The 20931-nt window shown below is 49.4% G+C and overlaps 1 protein-coding gene across 2 annotated transcripts in view; it reads right to left on the bottom strand.

Annotated features, from left to right (window-relative positions):
- DCPS (decapping enzyme, scavenger) overlaps positions 1-20931 on the bottom strand; it is a 41775-nt gene that overhangs the window by 10887 nt on the left and 9957 nt on the right. For both annotated transcript variants that reach the window (XM_006057705.4, XM_025286390.3), the window contains exon 3: positions 3064-3209. In XM_006057705.4, the coding sequence (XP_006057767.4) occupies positions 3064-3209 (146 nt within the window). The remainder of the gene's footprint in view (positions 1-3063; positions 3210-20931) is intronic.

Raw genomic sequence — 20931 nt, 5'->3', positions numbered from 1 at the left:
AGTCCAGCCCTCTGAGGCCCTGGAGTTTCTCTCTGCTCTGGCTGCAGTGCCCTGTTTATTCTGTCCACCTGGCAAACTTCTCTTTGTCCTTTTAAGATCCAACCGGAGGATCCTGTCCCCAGTGAAGCCCCCCCCATCTGGGCTGATCACTCCCCTTTGTGTCACACCTCTACCTTATGTTTAACCACCGAAGTGCTCATCCCATTACATTGCACGCCTGCCTTCCTTACAAGACTGTGGGGAAATTATCAGCGCTTATCCTGGTGACCCTCCAGACCTTAGCACAGAGTCTGGGACCTAGGGGATGCTCAATAAATATAACAGCTATTACCAATTAGCTCTGCAGAGTTCCAAAGAATAGCAAGGAGAGATAAGAAAAACTTCCTCAGTGATCAACGCAAAGAAATAGAGGAAAACAATAGAATGGGAAAGACTAGAGATCTCTTCAAGAAAATTAGAGATACCAAGGGAACATTTCATGCAAAGATGGGCACAATAAAGGACAGAAATGGTATGGACCTAATAGAAGCAGAAGATATTAAGAAAAGGTGGCAAGAATACACAGAAGAACTATACAAAAAAGATCTTCACAACCCAGATAACCACGATGATGTGATCACTCACCTAGAGCCAGACATCCTGGAATGCAAAGTCAAGTGGGCCTTAGGAAGCATCACTATGAACAAAGCTAGTGGAGGTGATGGAATTCCAGTTGAGCTATTTTAAATCCTAAAAGATGCTGCTGTGAAAGTGCTGCACTCAATATGCCAGGAAATTTGGAAAACTCAGCAGTGGCCACAGGACTGGAAGAGGTCAGTTTTCATTACAACATATATTGCATCTGATCCCATCACTTCATGGCAAATAGATGGGGAAACAGTGGAAACAGTGAGAGACTTTATTTTCTTAGGCTCCAAAATCACTGCAGATGGTGACTGCAGCCATAAAATTAAAAGACGCTTACTCCTTGGAAGGAAAGTTATGACCAACCTAGACAGCACATTAAAAAGCAAAGACATTACTTTGCCAACAAAGGTCTGTCTAGTCAAAGCTATGGTTTTTCCAGTAGTCAGGTATGGATGTGAGAGTTGGACTATAAAGAAAGCTGAGCATTAAAGAATTGATGCTTTTGAACTGTGGTGTTGGAGAAGACTCTTGAGGGTCCTTTGGACTGCAAGGAGATAAAACAAGTCCATCCTAAAGGAAATCAGTCCTGAATATTCATTGGAAGGACTGACGCTGAAGCAGCAACTCCAATACTTTGGCCACCTGATGCAAAGAACTGACTTATTTGAAAAGACCCTGAGGCTGGGAAAGATTGAAGGCGGGAGGAGAAGGGGACAACAAAGGATGAGATGGCTGGATGGCATCACCAACTCGATGGACATGAGTGTGAGTAAACTCCGGGAGTTGGTGATGGACAGGGAGGCCTGGCGTGCTGCAGTCCATGGGGTCGCAAAGAGCTGGACACTACTGAGCGACTGAACTGAACTGATTGCCAATTAAGCCGAGTGCTTGTAAACTTGCTAGAAACAGCCAAAAAAGAATACATGGGGGAAATTCCCTGGCGCTCCAGTGGTTAGGACTCGGTGCTTTCACTGCTGAGGGCCTGGGTTCAATCTTTGGTCAAGAAACTAAGATTCCACAAGCCACACAGCTCGGCCAATTTAAAATAATAAAGAACACATGAACACTCATGTCACCCAGAAGTGGGTAGAGTAGTAGAGTTATCTCCCAAGAGAATGTGTACAGTGGTCTTTAAGAAGGTGCATATATGACTAACGCCGAAACTGTATTAAGGACTTCCTCTTTAATCACATATATGTGCAATTAGTGCAACAAAACACACATTTCAGGACAGCCACTTCACGATCCAAGACGCTTTCTAGGAAAGATGGAGACCAATTTCCTTCCTACTTAGAAGACATAACAAATGCCGGATGTCTTTGTTAAAAAACAGAAAAAAAATCAAGCCAGAGTGAGCTAGAGAAGCCTTGTGCAAATCCTGTGTGGGGACCACGGCTAACAGCCTGGCCAGATCTTCCCTGTGGGACCTCTCTCAGCCCCTGTCTGCCTCCTGTCCTTCCTCCTCCCAAGGACAATCCACCTCGCAGGACCCCACACTCAGGACACCCTCCCTTCCTCTGGGCCTGGGAGAAATGGCCGTGAGCTTCCCATATCAGGACACCCTGCCCCACCGTGGCCACACTCTTGGCTGGAATACATACAAATGCTCAGGGAACAGGAGTGATAAAGAGACAGGATAGGAAAACAGCTCATCCATCACATTAACTCTGAGCATGCACATGGGGCCAATTTCGGGAAAGGCTCTGGTTGGTGCTGGGCACAGACCCAAGGAGAATCAGATCTGTTAGCAAAATGGCCTTGCGTCTGGCCCAGGGACTGAATACACTCTGAAGATGCTTCCAACCGTGAACACAGCCCTGGAAGAAGAGGCCGTGCAACCAGTCCCTCCCCCAGCTCCTGCCCCCCAGGATGGATGCAGGGGGCGAAAGGGAAGGAGAAGTTTCTCCCCTGGGACTCAACTCGTGGAGGCTGGCTAACTGTGGGTGAAACCAGGAATGAGCACCTGGATGGGGAAGGCCTAACCAGCATTTATTTACCATTTACAGACCTCTGGTCTGGGTAAGCCATTCTTGAGATAGCATCAGCGCTACTAGAGAGTAGCCAGAAGTTCTTCCCAGGGACTGGACTGCTCTGAGATCCCAGACTGCCTCGGTGGTGTGCCCGAGACCAGCGTCAGTTCCCTTATCCATGCAGATGACTGTCCTCCACGAAACACGGCCGCCTGAGCCCAGCACTTTCTATGCCACTTATCCTGCCCTTTCCTCTCCACAGCACTCTAAGTCTCACGTCTGGTGTGGTTACGTATACATCCATGTCCTATCTGATGCCTGCACAGGAGGTAAGCGGCATGAAGGCAGGGACACTGCTAGCCCCTGGGACCATCTTGACCGACGCCTGAGAAGACAAACACTGGCCTCGGGAACAGCACTCTGCATGCGACCCGTGGAGCCTGCCTGAGCTGGTGGTGGCCGGTACCTGGATGCTCAAGCTCTGGGACTCCAGGTGGGGCAAGGTGATGTTCCTGTAGTCGCTGCCCGTCTCTCGGACCAGGTGGAGGTCCTGGCGCAGATACTTCTGTAGGTGCTTCTCTGTAGCAGGGTAAACCACGGTTGTCTTCACATCTGCAAAGACACAGCACAGCCCCGGCCGCGGTCAGCCACGCTCTCCACCCAGTCCTGCTACCCTCCAGCCCCCCTGGCACCGCGGTGAGGAGGCGGCCACCGTCTCATCTCTGATTCCCCAGTGACGGGAGCCGAACGCTAAGAAGTTATGATTCACCTGTGTTCCACTCCCATGAGGCGTCTCATGCCGTTAAATTCATGAAGGTGAATCACTCTCAGAATATGGAAAACATAGACGTTCATGGATGGGTCATGGGGCCCCTCGTAACCCTTAACCCCAGCCCTTCTCTCTTACTTTCTGGGCACAGGAATGAAAGGTTTCTGACTCTTCTCACATAGCAAACGTTCCAGTATGTGGCCTTCTGAACCCAAAGCTGAAAATCTGGTTTAAAGTCAGACTCCCTTAATGCAGGGGGGGGAGGCACAGACGCCTGGGAAGCAAAGTCCTCGTCCTGCCTGCTCCTTCCTCGGGACCCCTACCTGGGTCCAGGTGTTTAAGCTCCCTATGCCTCTGCTTCCCCATCTGTCAGCTCAGGATAATAACAGCTCGCGTCAGAGGGTTGGGAGGATTAGCAAGTCAATACCCGTGGAGCTCTTAGACCAACAACGTCTGACACTTAACCAACACTATTTAACTACTGGCTATTCTCAACCCAGGGTTACTCATCCTTGACCTTGGCACCATCAAGGCCTAGGTAATCCTTTGCTGTGGGGGCTACCCTGTGCCCTGCAGGCTATTGAGCAGCACTTCAGGCTTCTGAGATGCTAGTCAAACCCTCTCTCCAGTTGTGACATCTACAACAAATGCCGCAGATGCTGCCAAATGTCCCCGGGGGCACTGCCCCCTCGTTGAGAAGCACTGTGTTCATCGCAAGGAAACCTGGTCGTTTTCCCAAAGAGACTCCAGGCTAGGGTCCTTGCCCAGAACCACCTGGTTTTGGTTAAGTCCTTTTCCCTATTTCTATTATCATCTGCCGCAAGAGCTTGAACGTAGATCCGAAAAGCAGGAAACGGTGTCTTAAAAATCAGTTGGGATGTTTCTCAGAAGACCAACATCCTCCCCGATGCCAGATTCAGATGTGTTTCCCCGGAGGGGCCCCTGAGAGGGGGCCGCCCAGCACAGGCACCGCACACTCCAGGAGATTCTCAGGCTCGCCTACACACCTCAAGACCCAGCTGAGAACCACATCCACACACGCATGTCTGGTCTCAGGATGAAGGTGATGCTCATTCCACAGGTGAGGGACGAGGTCACAGGGACTCCAGACATACCCGACACCACGCTGCGGGACAGGCTTGGGACAGCGGGGCAGAGGAGGGCTGGAGCCACGGTCTTCCCGCCCTGAGGTCCATGCTCTTTCCACCCCTGCCTGTGGGCCCAGCATCGCCGTGTGGCAGCCCAGCCCAGGATGGGCGTCCACAGGCACCATGTCAAGCACTTCCATGACTTCCAGAAGGACCAAGGGCGCGGGCCCATCAGATGTAGCAGGCCCACGGGCTGACACACGATTCCCCTTCCTGGCTGCGCCACCTTGGCTGTGTCATTAACTCGGAGTCTCAACTTCTTCATCAGTTAAGGATGGTCATAAAACCGAGCCTACAGTGTGGCTGTAAACATTAAGGTGTTTCCTCAGAACCACTGGAGGCGCTAAGTAAATGTCACCCCACTTCCTGGGACTCGCTGATCTGACCCTGAAAGGGAGGCACGGAGGCCTCTTCACAACCCTCGGGGCCTTTCTCACGCCCACCACCCTCTAACAGTCCAGGGGTCACAGGCCAGAGGTCAAAGACCAAGCACAAACAAGATCTCAGGAGGCAGGGGACTGCCTGAAATAGATGGGATGTCACCCCCTTGGCCCCTTGCAGTGTAGCCTGGTGGAGAAGGGCCAGATTGTGACACCCATCAGCCGGGTTCAAATCCTGACTGTGTAACCTCGGGCACCTGAGACGCCAAAGAGCAGAGGGTGGGAAGTCCCTAGAACAGCAATCCCACCTGCACCCCCACGGAAAAGTCCTCCTCGAATGTCCTCAGCTTACTCCTCTGGGTCGCCTGGGTGGGGCATGGGGACCAAGGCTGTGAGCCCTGGGGCTCTCTCTCATGGGGAGACGGGCAGGGACGACCTGGAGAAGAGCTGTGCCCCACTGGCAACGCACGCACCGCCTTGGGCTCTCAGGCCGGAAACCCACAGGGCCTGCAGGCGTGCCCACCTGCCAAGGCTTGCCAGAGACTGTCCAAGCTGCTGGGAAGGGGGCGAGACGGGCCCCTCGCCAGGCCGGCCCCTCCTGTCCTTTCCTGAGCAGCAGGGAAGAATGAAAAGGCCCCGTCCAACTGCTCCCTTTCTGCCCAGAGGAGACCTGCCCTGCCGCACTCTGAGCCCCAAAGAGTCATCACTCCCAGCCGGGTCTCAGTCAGACCCTCACTCCCGGCGTCCAGATGGACACTGCCCCCCAGTCTCGCCCAGGCCCTCCCTGCAAACCCGCTGACCGTCCTTCCCCGCACCATCTCAGCTCCAGTCCTAGCGACCTCCTAGCGACCTCCTCACACCTGCATTGACTCCCATCTCCAGGCCTCGAACCTGTTCCCCTGCTTCACCCGCTCAGGTCTCCATCCAAGCACGGCACCCCTGACCTCACCACACCCTGGGGTTCACCCTGCACGACCTGACCACGGAGGACAGGTTTCCTGTCTGATCCCCCCAGGGATGTCTGTCTACCTGTTTTACCGCATTATCCCCAGCACCCGGAAGAGTGCCGAGTATACACTAGGCACTCAGCAAATACCGAACAAACAAAAGAATGAATCCGACCTCCTTATTTTTTGGAATCTGACCTTTTTAGACTTTAAACCCAGGAAGTGCACTTCTTATCCCAAATGGAATAATACCTGTCTAGGGGGAAAAAAAAAGTCAATATATTTCCCAATGCTAAGTTTCTCACTGGCAGCCAAAAGCAAGCTCTGGTGTTTATCCAAATGACCTGCAACTGAGCTTCAGGAGGAATCTGGTCAAGAGTCAAGGCCTGATAAACACTCAAACATCAGATGAAAATATGTAGGGGACAGGATATCGACCCAGGGCCTCAAAAACAGCTCCCTTGAGATTACTCATTAATTGCAGACGGGGACACAAAGTGACCAGAGCATCATCCCTGTGAGATGAACTGACCACACAGACCTCCTGAGCTGTGCTGAGGTGCGTGCTCAGCTGCTCAGTCATGTCTGACTCTTTGTGACCCCATGGACTGCAGCCCACCAGGCTCCTCTGTCTGTAGAATTTTCCAGGCAAGAATACTGGAATGGGTTGCCATTTCCTCCCTCAGGGGATCTTTCTGACCCAGAGATTAAACCCAAGTCTCCTACACTGGCAGATGGATTCTTTACCACTGAGGTCACTTGGGAAGCCCGTGCCATGGGGCGCCTGCCAAAGTAACCTGTATCCCATTGCAAGATGACATCACCTCCCAAACCCAGGGACTCCCGATAAGACAAGTGGCTTCCCAGCTCCTCCAAGGTGTCAAAGTTAGGGCTGAGGGACTGCTCCAGATTAAAGGACACTGGAGACTGGAGTGGATCATGGACCGCGGAGGATGGGGCAGGGGAAGTTTCCTGCTTGAAAGTGGCATTGAAACAGCAGTAAGATTAATAACGGTCTCCACATCATGCAATGGTTTCGTATAAATGTGAAAGTTCCCCAAATTGACCATTTTACTCTGGTTTCTGGAAGACACACACTGACATGCTTAGCGATGAGTGGCTACCATGTCTGCAACTTACTTTTCAGTAACAGAGGTAATGGTGACAAGATATTACTGTATGTGTACGTGGAGAGAGAAAAAGGAAATGTGGCCATGTTATCAAATGGTGATTTAAAAAAAAAAAAAGCCTTTTTTTTCTTGCTTCACTGGGTCTTCCTTTCTAGTTGCAACGTGTGGGCTTAGTTGCCCTGCAGCATGTGGAATCTTAGTTCCCCAACCAGGGATTGAAGCTGAGTCCCCTGCATTGGAAGGCAGTTTCTTAACCACTGGACTACCAGGGAAGTCCCCTGAAGAGCTTTTATTAAGGGAGTTCTTTGTACTATTTCTATAATGCTTCTGTAAGGTTGAAAATTTTTTTCAAAATATAAATAAAAAGGTGTGGGTACCCTCTACTCCCTGGCTGCTCACCGCCAGCAGAAGTGCCAGCCACTGTTCTGAGCCCTGTGTGCCCATGAACTCACTCACTCGCCACAGCCAGTGTGAGGCGGGTCTCACTCTGGTGCCCGGGCTGCTCACAGGGAAGCTGAGGCCAGGGCTGGGCTTTGGCCTTGGCACCATGTGCCGGCCCCCGCAGGTCAGCAGATGGTGCTTCACCACCTGCCTGGCACCCTCTCTGCAAACCCCATTCAGCAAAATGACTTAAGGGGCCCCCTGCCCAGGACGAGAAGTTCCTGGCACCTCCCAGCCCAGAAGCATCTCCCAGTGGCTAGAGAAGCAACGAGGAATCTTCTGACCCAGCCCTCCTGCTGACATTCTTAAAAAACAAAAACAAAAAAACTCTAAAACCCATTTCTCAAAAATGACCACAGTTTATTAAGAGAGCTTCCTTGTCAGAGCTTCCCTTCCTATCATGCTTTTTCAAACTTTGGTTTTATTTTTAGTTTTAAGGTGTATCTTGCACATAAAAGTCAAACAAAGCTTGTTTTCAAACATCTTCTGTTTCCTTCCCGAGCACCAATGTCAACTCTTCCAGCCATTTCTTTGGTCTCATACTTCCACAGTTCCAAATATTTTTATATCTTGTTTCACTTTGATTTTTCAGTTTTATTAGTTAACCTCCAATTAGGGAAGATAAGGATTTAGCTTTTTTTTTTTTTTTAAAAACCAGCTCTCAGTCAATCCTAAAGGAAATCAGTCCTGAATATTCATTGGAAGAACTGATACTGAAGCTGAAGCTCCAATACTTTGGCCACCTGATGGGAAGAGCCAACTCACTGGAAAAGACCCTGATGCTGGGAAAGACTGAGGGAAGGAGAAGGGGATGACAGAGGATGAGATGGTTAGCTAGCATCACTGACTCAACGGACATGAATCAGAGCAAACTCCAGGAGATGGTGGAGGACAGAGGAGCCTGGCGTGCTACAGTCCACAGGGTCACAGAGTTGGACATAACTTAGCAACTGAACAACAAAAATCAGCTCTCTACAAAACGAGTGTGAGTGCACATGTATACGTGTATACATGCTCTTCTCTACCCTATTTTCACAACACAATCAGATCACAATTTTGGATAAATCAGTACTCAGCATTATCAACACCATTATGATGATGTAAATGCTGTCCACTGCTGAAGAATACACCATGAGTATTCTTCCTTTCAGCACAACTTCTGGTATACAGAGTTAACATTTACTTGTTTACTTTTCTATAAACTCGTCACACAAGTTTTATCCCCACAAGGACTTCCCTTTTTATAAATGTCTCCTCTTGATGTTAAAATTCATCAGACACAAGGACAATGGTGTGTTCACAGAGCCTGGGACCAGAGCCTGCAGGTACCCCATGCAGAGCTGTGGCCTGGGAGCTCCAAGCACTGCCATCCTGAGGGGCCGCCCCCTTGCTGTGTACCTTGTTTCCCGGATCCACTATCTTCCTCTTTCAGATCCTTGTCCTCATTTTGCTGAAGCAGTGCTTCTCAAGCTTAAGCGTGTATCAGGACGCCTGGGGTGGGGCATTTCTTTTTTTTAATTTTATATTTATTTTTGGCTGTGCTTGGTCTTTGCTGCTGTGTGGGCTTTTCTCTAGTTGTGGCAAATGAACACAGGCTTCAGTAGCTGCAACATGTGAGCTCAGCAGTTGAGCCTCCCGGGATCTAGAGCACAGGCTCAGTAGTTGCAGCACACAGCCATGTGGGATCTTCCCGGACCAGGGATCAAACCTGTGTCTCCCGCATTGGCCACCAGGGAAGCCCTGCATGTCTAACAGGTGCCCAGAAGATGCTACCACTGGTCTGGGGACCATGCAACAAGAACTGAAGTACAAATTCAAGATGTGTCCAGCGATACGGCACAATGAAGATACACTGAGAGGCTTGGAACATCTGAAAAGGTCTGTATTCTACTGTCATGCTTAACGAAGAGCTCGGCTAAAGAATTCTAGGATAGCAATGGTCCTCCAAGTCTGAAAGCAATCTCTGCAACCTTCCAGGCTGTACTGCTGCTATTAAGAACTCTGAGGCACTCTGATCCCAAGCCTCTGTACTGACCTGTTTTTTTCCTCTCTGTCCCGTGTCCTGATTGTACTGATGGGTGGTAAAGCAGGTTTATTTCCATCCATCAAGCTGCGTTAAGTGCCAGGCCTTTTCAATCTTGAAAATCATGTTCTTCAGTTCTGGAACTCATTTCTTTCTTTTTTTAATTGGAGGATAATTAACTAACAATACTGTGATTAGTTTCTGCCATACATCAACATGGATCAGCCATAGGTATACATATCTGGGACCCATTTCTTCGATCATTTTCTTCCCCACTCTCTCAAGCCCTATCTTTCTGGAACACTATTTAGATATTTAACTTCTTTGATTCGTCTTATAGTTTTCCTTTCTCTCTCGTTTCCAGCTCTATATCTTTCTGCTCTACTGTTCAGAAATTGTTCTTCATCTTCTGTTTTCATTTCCGCCATACTTTCAATTTCTAAGAGCATTTAAAAACTTCCTTTTTGGTAGTATTTTGTTCTTCTGCTTTTTTTTTTTTCCCTGCCATGATGTTTTAATCTCCATGTCTGGAAGACTTTATGACTCAGGCCTGGGCTATGTGGAAACATAATGAGCTACACTTAAATAAAGTTTCCTACCTTGAGAGTGAGTTTAACCTTGTCTAATCTTTTGCTTTCTTTGCTTTTATAATTTCTCTCTGAGATTAATGATATCTTTGAAAATTTCTTCTCCTTGAATAGCTTCTATATCCTCCAAGTCTCTTTCTTGTCCTTGGTTCCTTTTCCTTGCCTCTTCTTTTTCAACTGAGGCATTACTCAAAAGTCTGGCCAACCAGCCTGTCTGCTCACTCATATTTTAGAGTGTGAACATGCTGGAGGGAAGCTTGCTGACACAGGACAGCTTCATGACCATCAGGCTATTCCTTTGCACGTGATAGAGCCCCTGAGAACTGAAGTCTCTTCTCTTGAGCTGCTCAGATTCCCCAGAAAATTCTTCCAATTTCACACATGGAGGTAGGGGCCTGGCAGACAGCACTGAGTGAGGAGGAAGAGAAGCAGGTGGGCAGAGGGAGGGCGGGCAGGGTTCCTCTCAGGGTTCACCGAATCTGCAGACTGCTACTTAACCATCTGCATTTCTGTGCCGTGACCCCACTGACACCAAAAATCTCTAGACCCTCCGCTTTAACCTCTCCAGCGATGACCAGTCCTGTGAAGTGGAGAAGGGATTTCGGTGGCTGTGGCTCGCATTCCCCTTGGCCGGCTCAGGTTTCCCCTCTCCAACCTGCCACGCCAGTTCCTCCTCCTCCATTCGCCTCCTTGGTTTGTCTCCTCTCCCTCAAGTCTTTATGGGTTAACTTTATTTAAAGGCAAATCGTTTGAAGCCATTTTGAGTGAGCGTTTTAAAGGAAGCAGCTGGGCACCTGAACTGCCCACTTTTAACTGGAAGCCCAGGTTCCTGTCCTCTGTCTCCCTCCTCGTACTTTATTTTTTCTTCTTAGCCATTTACTGCCACTTGGCCTATTTATCTGTTCTTTATGTTCCCCGCCCTGCAGCTGCATGCACCTCAGCTCCCTGAGAGCAGAAACGCTGTTCTGTGCACTGGGTGTGCCATGCCTGAAACAGACCCGACATGAACGTGACACGGTCTACACAGCAGAATATATACTGTGCGAAGTTACTGTTACAAGCGTGTGTGCATGGACCACTACACGCACAGAAGTGCACACAGAGAACGGTCCAAAAAAGTCAGGACATGTTCTAAGATGTGACCTATCTCTGGGCAGTCGAGTTGAATGCAACTGTAATTTTTAAAATTAGTTTTTCAGGGTACCCATTGACAGAGGAGCCTGGCAGGCTACAGTCCGTGGGGTCGCAAAGTGTTGGACACGACCGAGCAACTTTCACTTTCCATTTTCTAAAACAACTATGGATCACTTTATAACACACTTATTAAGAACATAAAAATAAGCTGCTCCTGAAAACCGAAGCCCAGAGAGGTTAAGTAAGTTACCCAAGGCCACACAGCCGGCAAGGGGCGGAGCTGAGACCTGAACCCAAGCGGTCTGACTCCTCTGTGCAACAAAGCTTTCCCTGCCGCAGGGCTAGCCCTTTTCAGGCCCTTTCCTAAGAAACCTGTGGTGCCGCCACTTTCCCCAAAAAGCAGCCCTGTCAGACTGGAGAAACACGATTTGTTCCAGCCCCTCCCGGAGACACAGAAACAGCTGCCAGCAAAACCGAAGAGCTCAGCGAGGAGCCAGAGCAATGGGAGCTGCAGACTGGGAGGTCTGGGAGGATGTCGGCGCGAGCAGAGGCCGACCACGGGCTGCGGGCCATAGTGCCCCCGGGAGGGCAGGAAGTGGGGGCACACTCCCCTCCGGCGTGGGGGGGCTGTCTGAGGAGCAGCCCCCCACAGGGTGTGCAGCCAGAGGCGGGGCTGGAATGGGCTCCAGATGGGAGCATGGATGGGTGAGGATGACCCCCCTCACAACAGAGATCCATGACTCATTCAACTTCCGGGGGTGGTACCAAGTGCCCTGGCACCCTCCCAGTCTGACAGCGTGGGACGGTGGGGAAGGAGGCCTGGGGCGGGGTGGTCGCAGCCCTTGTAGGACTCAGGGCAGCCATTCTTTCTCTGTAAGGATGCTATGGCAGTGGGAAAGGTCATAGCAACGCGCCCCAGATGACAGCAGCCAGCCCTTCCACACCCGCTCCCTCTCTCCGCAGCCTGAGGAGCGGGCCGGCATGCCCATGGCTGGCACACCTTGGTGAGGGTCTCCTGAATGCCCTTCTCCGATAACTGAAGCCAGCCCTGCCACCCCATGCAGACATGAAGGCCCAGTTGCTTTCGGAGATGGGAGGCAGGCAGGGCTCTGGGAAGGAGAGCACAGCTGTCTTTCTTGCTCTCTGCCAGAGCGGGCTTAGCCAAATCCCCAGGAAAATGCTGCTGCACATGAAACATGAAAATGCAAACCACAGACAGTCTGCCCGCCTTCCCACACACATGTTCAGACAAGCCTGCTTTCCAGCACGGCTGCCGGCTTCTCCACGATGAGGTCACTGTTACGGCCAGGCCTGTGATTTCGGCTCCCCCTTCATTATCGTGGGCCAGTTTCAACTTATTTGACCCAGATGTGCAGGCCCAAGGGAACAGGGGAGAGGCAAGAGCGAAGCGTGAGAGGGGTGTGAAGCCCACCCTGCACCTCCCTGCACAGGAGCCACGTAGAGCCTCACGGGCGATGGGCTGCGGCCCAGGCCAGCAGGGCCCCCCGCTGGAGCACCGCAAGAGAAGGCCGGCAAGGGGGTCTCGCAGGACCTGCCATTTTCGTTCCTCTTCTTGGGGACTTCCCTCGGCTGGACGACACGTTCCTCAGCCCTGGCATCATGGTGAGCAGAGAGCTGGCTGGAGGCCGCAGAGGAGGCCTGGGGCGGGGTGTGCACTGTCCCCCGCTGGGGGTGCTGGAAGTACTCAAGTGAGGCCTGAAAAGACCTCCATCCGGATCAAGGATAAACAGCGTCAAAGGGTGTGGTTGGGATCTAACTGGAAGCTCCAACCACCCCACAGCAAACCTCCAAACTGCTTATTATCCATCTCAGTGAAAAGCACAGGAGACAGGGGAAGATGCAGATGCTGATGGTAGCAAGATCCTGGCTCTGGCAGCTTCCTTCCCGCCCCTCCTTGGTCCTCCCAGGCCCGGGAGGGTCGTGAGGGGGGTCTGATGAGACCCAAAGGTCCAGGCCACAAACTCAGTGACTCTGGATGCAGCCCCAGGAGTTACATCTTCGGATATGGGGCGGCTGCAGCAGGATGGTACTCCACAAAGGTCCCTCTGAACAGAAGGGAGAGATCTGCTATCTAATGAGACAATGGAACTGCCAACCGACAGTCCTGGTCTTAGAGCTCCGAGACCCTCTCCCCCACAGGCAAGAAGAAACCGTTTTGCAGTCCAGCAGACTAGACTATAAGATCTATTAGATTGACTATTCAGGAGTTCCAAAATACGGCCTCAATTTCGACTTCCTGTCTAAAGGCATCACCTGGCTTCACTCTGAGAGGGGCAAAAGTGCCAAGCCTCAGGGCAGCCTGAGTGCTGACGCGAAGGGAAGAGAAGGCCACGGGCACAGGCCTTCCTGGGAGTCAGGGCTACTGGAACTCCAGGCCATCATCACACACAGAGAAGCATGGATTAGAACCGGGCTGCCCAGGCTGAAGTGGAGCAGCCATCCCGTGGGTAATCCACCCTCGCCCACTGGCCCTGAGAGAGCGGACTTTCTGCTGACTCGAGCCTTAAGATAGCCACAGAGTCCTGGCGTCCTGCCCCTTCTGAGAGAGAGAGGGAACAAGAACACACAGGCCTCGTGGTGGTGGCCACATTTCAGCTCAGGCTCTATTTGCTTCTAAACAGGCTCTGAACACAGCGGCTTTTCCCAGCCTCGTGGAAGCCATGAGCCTAAACACAGAACTGAACAGAGGCTTCCGCTCCAGCCTGTGGAGGGAAGAGACGGGGCACACAAGAGGTTGCGCTCGTGGGCTCTCTGAGTGGAGCTGGCAGAGGGGATGAGTGCAGGCCAGCCAGATAGCTGAGAGGAAGGCAGAGCCCGTTCTGGGTCAAGGACTCTACTCGGGTGGCAGAGACTTCCCATCTTGAAGTTTCTGCTTGCTCTGATCCCACTGTCCCTCCAAGCCCTAGAGGGGGCCCTGGCTCGCTAGTGTCAGAAGCCCTGAAGCACCCAGGGAGAGAAGCAGAACTCTGCCATCTTTCGGTGGCCTCTACTGACCAAGAGAGACTCCTGTGGGCTCACTCACCTTTCCCCAGCTCCATTAAAGAAGCCCCCTTTCAGGACTTGCCAGGTGTCCAGTAGCTCAGACTCTGTGCTCCCAATTCAGGAGGCTCAGGTTCAGTCCCTGGTCAGGGAATTAGATCCCACGTGCTGCAACCAAGAGTTTGCAAGCTGCAACTAAAGATCCTGCATGCTGCAATTAAGACCTGGTGCCGGGAAATAAATATTTTTCTTTTAAAAAAGAAGCCCCTTTCTGGACTTCCCGGGTGCCCAGAGGCTAGGACTCCATGCTCCCAATGCAGCGGGGGGGTAGGGGGTAGAGGTCCTGGGTTTGATCCCTGGTCAGGGGACTCAGTCCCATATGCCACACCTAAGAGTTTTCATGCTGCAAATAAGGCACAGCACAGCCAAACAAAATTTTTTTTTTTTTTTTTTTTTCACAAAAAAGAGAAGCAGCAGCCCCATTTCAAAGCCCAGCTAATGCTAGGAGCCCACTCTGCTGCTCTGTCCACATTGCTGGCCCCACCTGCCTCCCCGACTCCAAGTGTGGGAGGCGCTGCCTCTGCACGGTCCACCCCATCCCAGCGGCACCCCTCCACGGCCACCTGCTCCTCACCAGCATCTCCCAGGTACGTCGCTGTAGGCAGGTATAAAGAACCTCCAGAGTTTGGAGTGAGTGTATTTGGGAGTACACAGCACTTGTTGATGAACTGACAAGCATTCAGGCTGTGAAGTAAAGACACAGCCAGAGGCCCCAGTTCCACCTCATCTTTTGGGTTGATTTATTTTTAAAAATAATTTTTACTATCGTTTGCCCGTACCATGTGGCACGTGGGATCTTTGTTTCCCAACCAGGAACTGAACCCGCAACTCCTGCAGTGGAAGTGCAGAGTCTTAACCACTGGACCACCAGAGACATCCCCAGGCTAAACTTTTGCTCTGCTTCTTTGTTTGGTTTGTCTGGGGAAGAGGTTAACGTCCTAAACAATCTCTATCAGAACATCACAGGATTATAGTCTCAAATGATTCAGAAGTCTAGCCCCCAATCCTTTTCATTGAGGTAATCACCAGTAATAGGTGGGTGCTCATTATTCCAGCCTTTTGATGAATGAATGTAGATATTCATGTAGAATAAATGTAGACATTTAATGAATGTAGATATATATGAACGTATCTACATAAAGGTGTTTTTCTAGCACAAGAGGGAGGACCCTTTATGTTACCTGTGACCTCAGAACCCTCCCTCGTTAGTCCAGGCAGATCATCTTCCTCTGTTGTAACAATCAATACACACATACCTCACCTTATTAACCCCTTCATACACACAGGGCCATTTAGGTTATTTTTGCTCTTACTTTTCATTTTTTACATCACAAACAATGCTACAATGGACACCCTGGCCCACTCTTTCTGACATGCATGAATGACTGCCTAAGTCAGACCCCTGGAGGCAGAGAGGGACCCAGGTTTCACAATCTTACGGATCTGGCCATGTCTAGCCAATACCCCGCCCCCTGTGCAGGAGCGCTGAGGACACTCTGCGTGCGAGAGAGTTCGGGAGAAACAAGGTGCCTGTCTCAGCTCCCCAACACCAGCCCCACTGGCTGTGGCCCCAACGGAGTAACGTCTCTGTGGCCTGAGCCCCGCCCGGCACACGAACACATGTGAGGAAGGCCCCCATTTCCTATTTAATAGTGATTCTCGGAACATTTCAAAAACCCACTGCAATGCAGTGATGAAACACAAATAGGAACAAACCCATAAGAGGGAACGTGAAGGGGCAAGCAGCAGAAAACAAGAGACCGCAATCCATTTCCCAAGGTTAGGAAGTGGAAGGCAGGGTGTGAGTGGATGAGGACCACAGGGGAGGAAGCTGTAGCCTGGACCACCATCAGGGCCACAGGCAGAGCATCGCCAGCCTCCCCACGCGAACCAGGAAGAGGATGTGGACTCTGAACAAGCAGGGACAGAGGGCAGGACAGGAAACAGCTGGAAACCAGGACCAACTAAGGGCCCCTCTAGGGACTTCCCTGGTGGCCCAGGGCTTAAGACTCCATGCTCCCAATGCAAGGGCACCTGAGTTCGACCCCTGGTCAGGGAACTAGATCCCACAGACCACAAATAAGGATCCCATATGCCTCAGTGAAGATCCCACAGGCTACAGCAGACACCTGGTACAGCTAAGTAAATGAATATTTCTTTAAAAAGAAAAATAATAAAGAGTCCCTCTAGAGAAGAGCTGTACCAACTAGCTTCATCCATGGCCTACTTCCATCGTGGGGGCAGGCAGTTAATGCAGGGGAAAACAGAGGATTGTGCTCCAAAGATATTAACCCTTGGACTGGAGCAGGGGTAATTCTTAAAGAATGTGGAAAACTTAAAGAGATGGGAATACCAGACCACCTTATCTGCCTCCTGAGAAACCTGTATTCAGGTCAAGAGGCAACAGTTAGAACCAGACATGGAATAACAGATTGGTTCCAAATTGGGAAAGGTATACGTCAAGGTGTATATTGTCACCCCGGTTATTTAACTTATAGGCAGAGTACATCATGCTAAATGCCCGGCTGGATGAAGCACAAGCTGGAATCAAGAATGCCAGGAAAAACATCAATAACCTCAGACATGCAGATGACACCACCCTTATGGCAGAAATTAAGAGGAACTAAAGAGCCTCTTGATGAAAATGAAAGAGGAGAGTGAAAAAACTGGCTGAAAACTCAACATTCAAAAAAACTAAGATCATGGCATCTGGTCCCAACACTTCATGGCAAACAGATGGGGAAACAATGGAAACAGTGACAGACTTTATTTTCTTGGGCTCCAAAATCACTGCAGATGGTGACTACAGGCATGAAATTAAAAGATGCTTGCTCCTTGGAATAAAAGCTATGATAAACCTAGACAGGATATTAAAAACCAGAGATACTATTTTAGCGACAAAGGTCCATATAGTCAAAGCTACGGTTTTTCCAGTCATGAAAGGATGTGACAGTTGGACCATAAAGAAAGCTGAGAGCTGAATAATTGATGCTTTTGAACTGTGGTGTTGGAGAAGACTCTTCAGAGTCCCTTGAAACGCAAGGAGATCAAACCAGTCAATCCTAAAGGAAATCAGTCCTGAATATTCATTGGAAGGACTGATGCTGAAATTGAAGCTCCAATACTTCAGTCACCTGATGCGAAGAACTGACTCACTGGAAAAGACCCTGATGCTAGGAAAGATTGAAGGCAGGAAGAGAAGGGGATGCCAGAGGATGAGATGGTTGGATGGTATCACCGACTCTTTGGACATGAGTTTGAGCAAGCTCTGGGAGTTGGTGACGGACAGGGAAGCCTGGCATGTTGCAGTCCATGGGGTCGCAAAGAGTCGGCCACGACTGAGCGACTGAACTGACTGGAGCAGGGGCAGACGAACTCTGTACAAAGTGCGACAGTCAATTTGCGGGGCATTGCTGGTTACATACAGCCTCTTGGGCACATTCTTCTTAGTTTTCTTTTTTTTTTTTAACTAACCCTTTAAAACTATAAATACCACACTTATCTCACAGGCCTCACAAAAGGAAGCAGGCCAGATGTGGTCCATGAGCTACCGTGGACTAGAGAATATATAGGCTCCAGACTGGGCTGGTACCTCCAAACTCAGGCAAGGCCAGCTAGCAAGCCCTGCTCTCTGTCTATACAGCTAGCTGTCCAAGAGAGACCTGTGGGGCAACAGACCTAACTCAGTTTGCTAGACTATCAGCCTGGTTCTTCATTTTTAAACACAAATGAACTGGGACTTTCCTGGCAGCCCAGTGGATAGGACTCTGCACTTCTGCTGCTGAGGGCCCAGGTTCAATCCCTACTGGAGGAACTAAGATCCCACAAACTGTACTGCATGGCTGAAAAAAAATTTTTAACTTAAAAAAAATAATAAATATAACTGAACTAACATTCACCAGGCACTAAGGGAAAGCCAGCCGTCTGAAAAAGAATGACCAAAATAAACAACCAGAACCAGATCCCAGAGGAAACGAGATCATTTAAGGGTCAGGAGATAATTTTTAAAACAATTCTAATTAGTGTGTCCGAGAATGTCAACCCAATTTGGCCTCTGTGAAGCAAGAGCCAGATGCTATGAAAATGAAATAATCAGAGGACCAGAGGGAGAAAAATTAAAAAATGAGGCTCCCAAATGAAAACCTTTACTAGGAAGTCTGGAGGACAATGTTAAGACCATCCACGAGACTCCAGAAAGGAAAGACATAGATGGGAGCAGGGACAGGACAGAATCAGCACACAGGACCAATCCAGGATGTCTAACCACTAACAGGATTTCAAGGAAGAGGAAATAAAGGAAACTGAGAGAAGAAAATTATCAAAGAAATAACAGGAAAAAATGTTCAGAGTGAAAGGCTGACATAACACTTTAAACTGAAAGGGTCCAAAAGCACCCAGCAGTGAATGAAAAAAAAAAAGTCTCACCGAAACACAGCCTTACAAAACCCTGGTACACTAAAGACAGAGGACATCCTATACGCTTCCAAAGAAGGAAACTAATAAAGCAAAACAAAACAGGAAAATCCAACAAGAAAAAAATGAAGTTCACTACAGAGAAATGAGAATTAAACTGGTATTGGATATCTTACTGGGCTTCCCTGGTGGCTCAGTGGTAAAGAATCCACCTGCCAATGCAGGAGACACGGGTTCAATCCTTGGGTGGAAAAGATCCCCTGAAGGAGGGCGTGGCAACCCACTCCATTATTCTTGCCTGGAAAATCCCACGGAGAGGAGCTTGGTGGGCAACAATCCATGGGGTATCTTATTAGCAATGATGGATGCTACAAGACAAGAGATTAATGCATCTGATGTTTGCAGGGGAAATAAATTCAAATACTGTACTCAGTCGAATCATCAATTAAAAGTGAGGGCAAAACAAAAGACTCAAAAGTTTTCCTCCCATTTATTCTTTCTGAGAAAGTACTTAAGAATGCATTTTATAAAAAAGAACAAAATAATATAATTTTCAGCAACATGAATGGACCTAGAAATTACCACATTGAGTGAAATAAGTCACAGATGACATCAGTTATATGTGGAATCTTAAAAAAGGGTACAAATGAACTTACCTACAAAACAGAAATAGAGTCACAGATGTAGGGAACAAAGAAACCAGGGGGTGAGGGTAGCGGGGGATAAACTGGAAGACTGGGGCTGACATATACACACCACTATATATAGAGATAACTACTAAGGACCTGCTGTGTAGCACAGGGAACTCTACTCCACACTCTGTAATGACCTACATGGGAAAAGAATCTAAAAAAGAGTGGAGATATGGATATGGACAACTGATTTCACTCTGCTGTACACCTGAAGCTAACACAACAGTGTAAATCAGCTACACTCCCCCCAAAAAAATTTTTTTTAAGTAAATAAGGACTGCACTTCAGCTAAACCAGAGTAAAACAAAAATGAAAAAGACACAGTGCCCAGAAGACAGACAGTGGCTCTAACCCAGGGAAGCTGTGGAGGGAAGTCTGTTATGAGTCTGAGGCATGCCTCAAGAACCAGCTCTCCAGACTGAAGCCAGGAAAAAGCGTTCCAGAAACAAAACTTCCAGAAAGAAAAAAGGAAATACCATTCAACAGATTATTAAATTAAATGGCTAGGCACTTTCAAAAACAGAGTACAGATCCTCCTCACCTTACGATGGGGTTACATGCAGATAAAGCCATCGTAAGTCGAAAATGCATTTGCAACACCTAACCTACCGAGCATCGTGCTCAGTCTAGCTTACCCCAAACATGCTCAGAACACTTATCTTAGCCTACAGCTGGGCACCACCATCTACCACAGAGTCTGTTTTATTATACAGTGTCACGAATCTCACATAAATGAATACTATGAAAGTGAAAATGTTAGCCGCTCAGTCGTGTCCGACTCTTTGCGACCCCATGGACTATAGCCCCCCAGGCTCCTCTATCCATGGGATTTTCCAGGCAAGAATACTGGAGTTGGTTGCCATTTCCTTCTGCATGTAGCTCGCCGGGCTTCTCTATCTGTGGAATTCTTCAGGTAAGAATACTGGAGAGGGTAGCCATTTCCCTCTCCAGGGTATCTTCCCCATCCACGGATCGAACCCAGGTCTCCCACATTGTAGGCAGATTCTTTACTGTCTGAGCCACCAGGGAAGCCCAACTGAATACTATACTGAAAGTTAAAAACCGGATGGTTGTAAGTGGTTTGCCTCCATGTCTCGGGATTGCCTGGAAAATACAAGTAGGGCTGACAGAGAAGCTGACGGACAGCAAAGGATAGAAGCGCCGGGAAGGGAAGGGAAGGCTTTTCGATATTTCCCCTGACAGAGTGATACAACTTAGAGTATGTGGAAGTGAAAGTCGCTCAGTTGTGTCTGACTCTTTGTGACATGGACTATATACAGTCCATGGAACTCTCCAGGCCAGAATACTGCAGTGGGTAGCCTTTCCCTTCTCCAGGGGATCTTCCCAACCCAGGGATAAAACCCAGGTCTCCCACATTGGAGGCAAACTCTTTACCAGCTAAGCCACCAGGGAAGCCCAAGAATATTGGAGTGGGCAGCCAATCTGTTCTCCAGGGAAACTTCCCAACCCATGAATCGAACGGGGGTCTCCTGCATTACAGGAGGATTCTTTACCAGCTGAGCTACCAGGGAAACCCAGAGTATGTGGAATAAAGACTAAATATTTCAGTACATTTAGGATTCCAAAGGCAATTAAAAAACAACAACAAC

This window comes from Bubalus bubalis, chromosome 5, assembly GCF_019923935.1.
Source record: "Bubalus bubalis isolate 160015118507 breed Murrah chromosome 5, NDDB_SH_1, whole genome shotgun sequence".
Taxonomy (NCBI): Eukaryota; Metazoa; Chordata; class Mammalia; order Artiodactyla; family Bovidae; genus Bubalus; species Bubalus bubalis.
The sequence above is the reverse complement of the archived record's forward strand: the minus strand, read 5'-3'. Positions and strand labels throughout refer to the sequence as shown.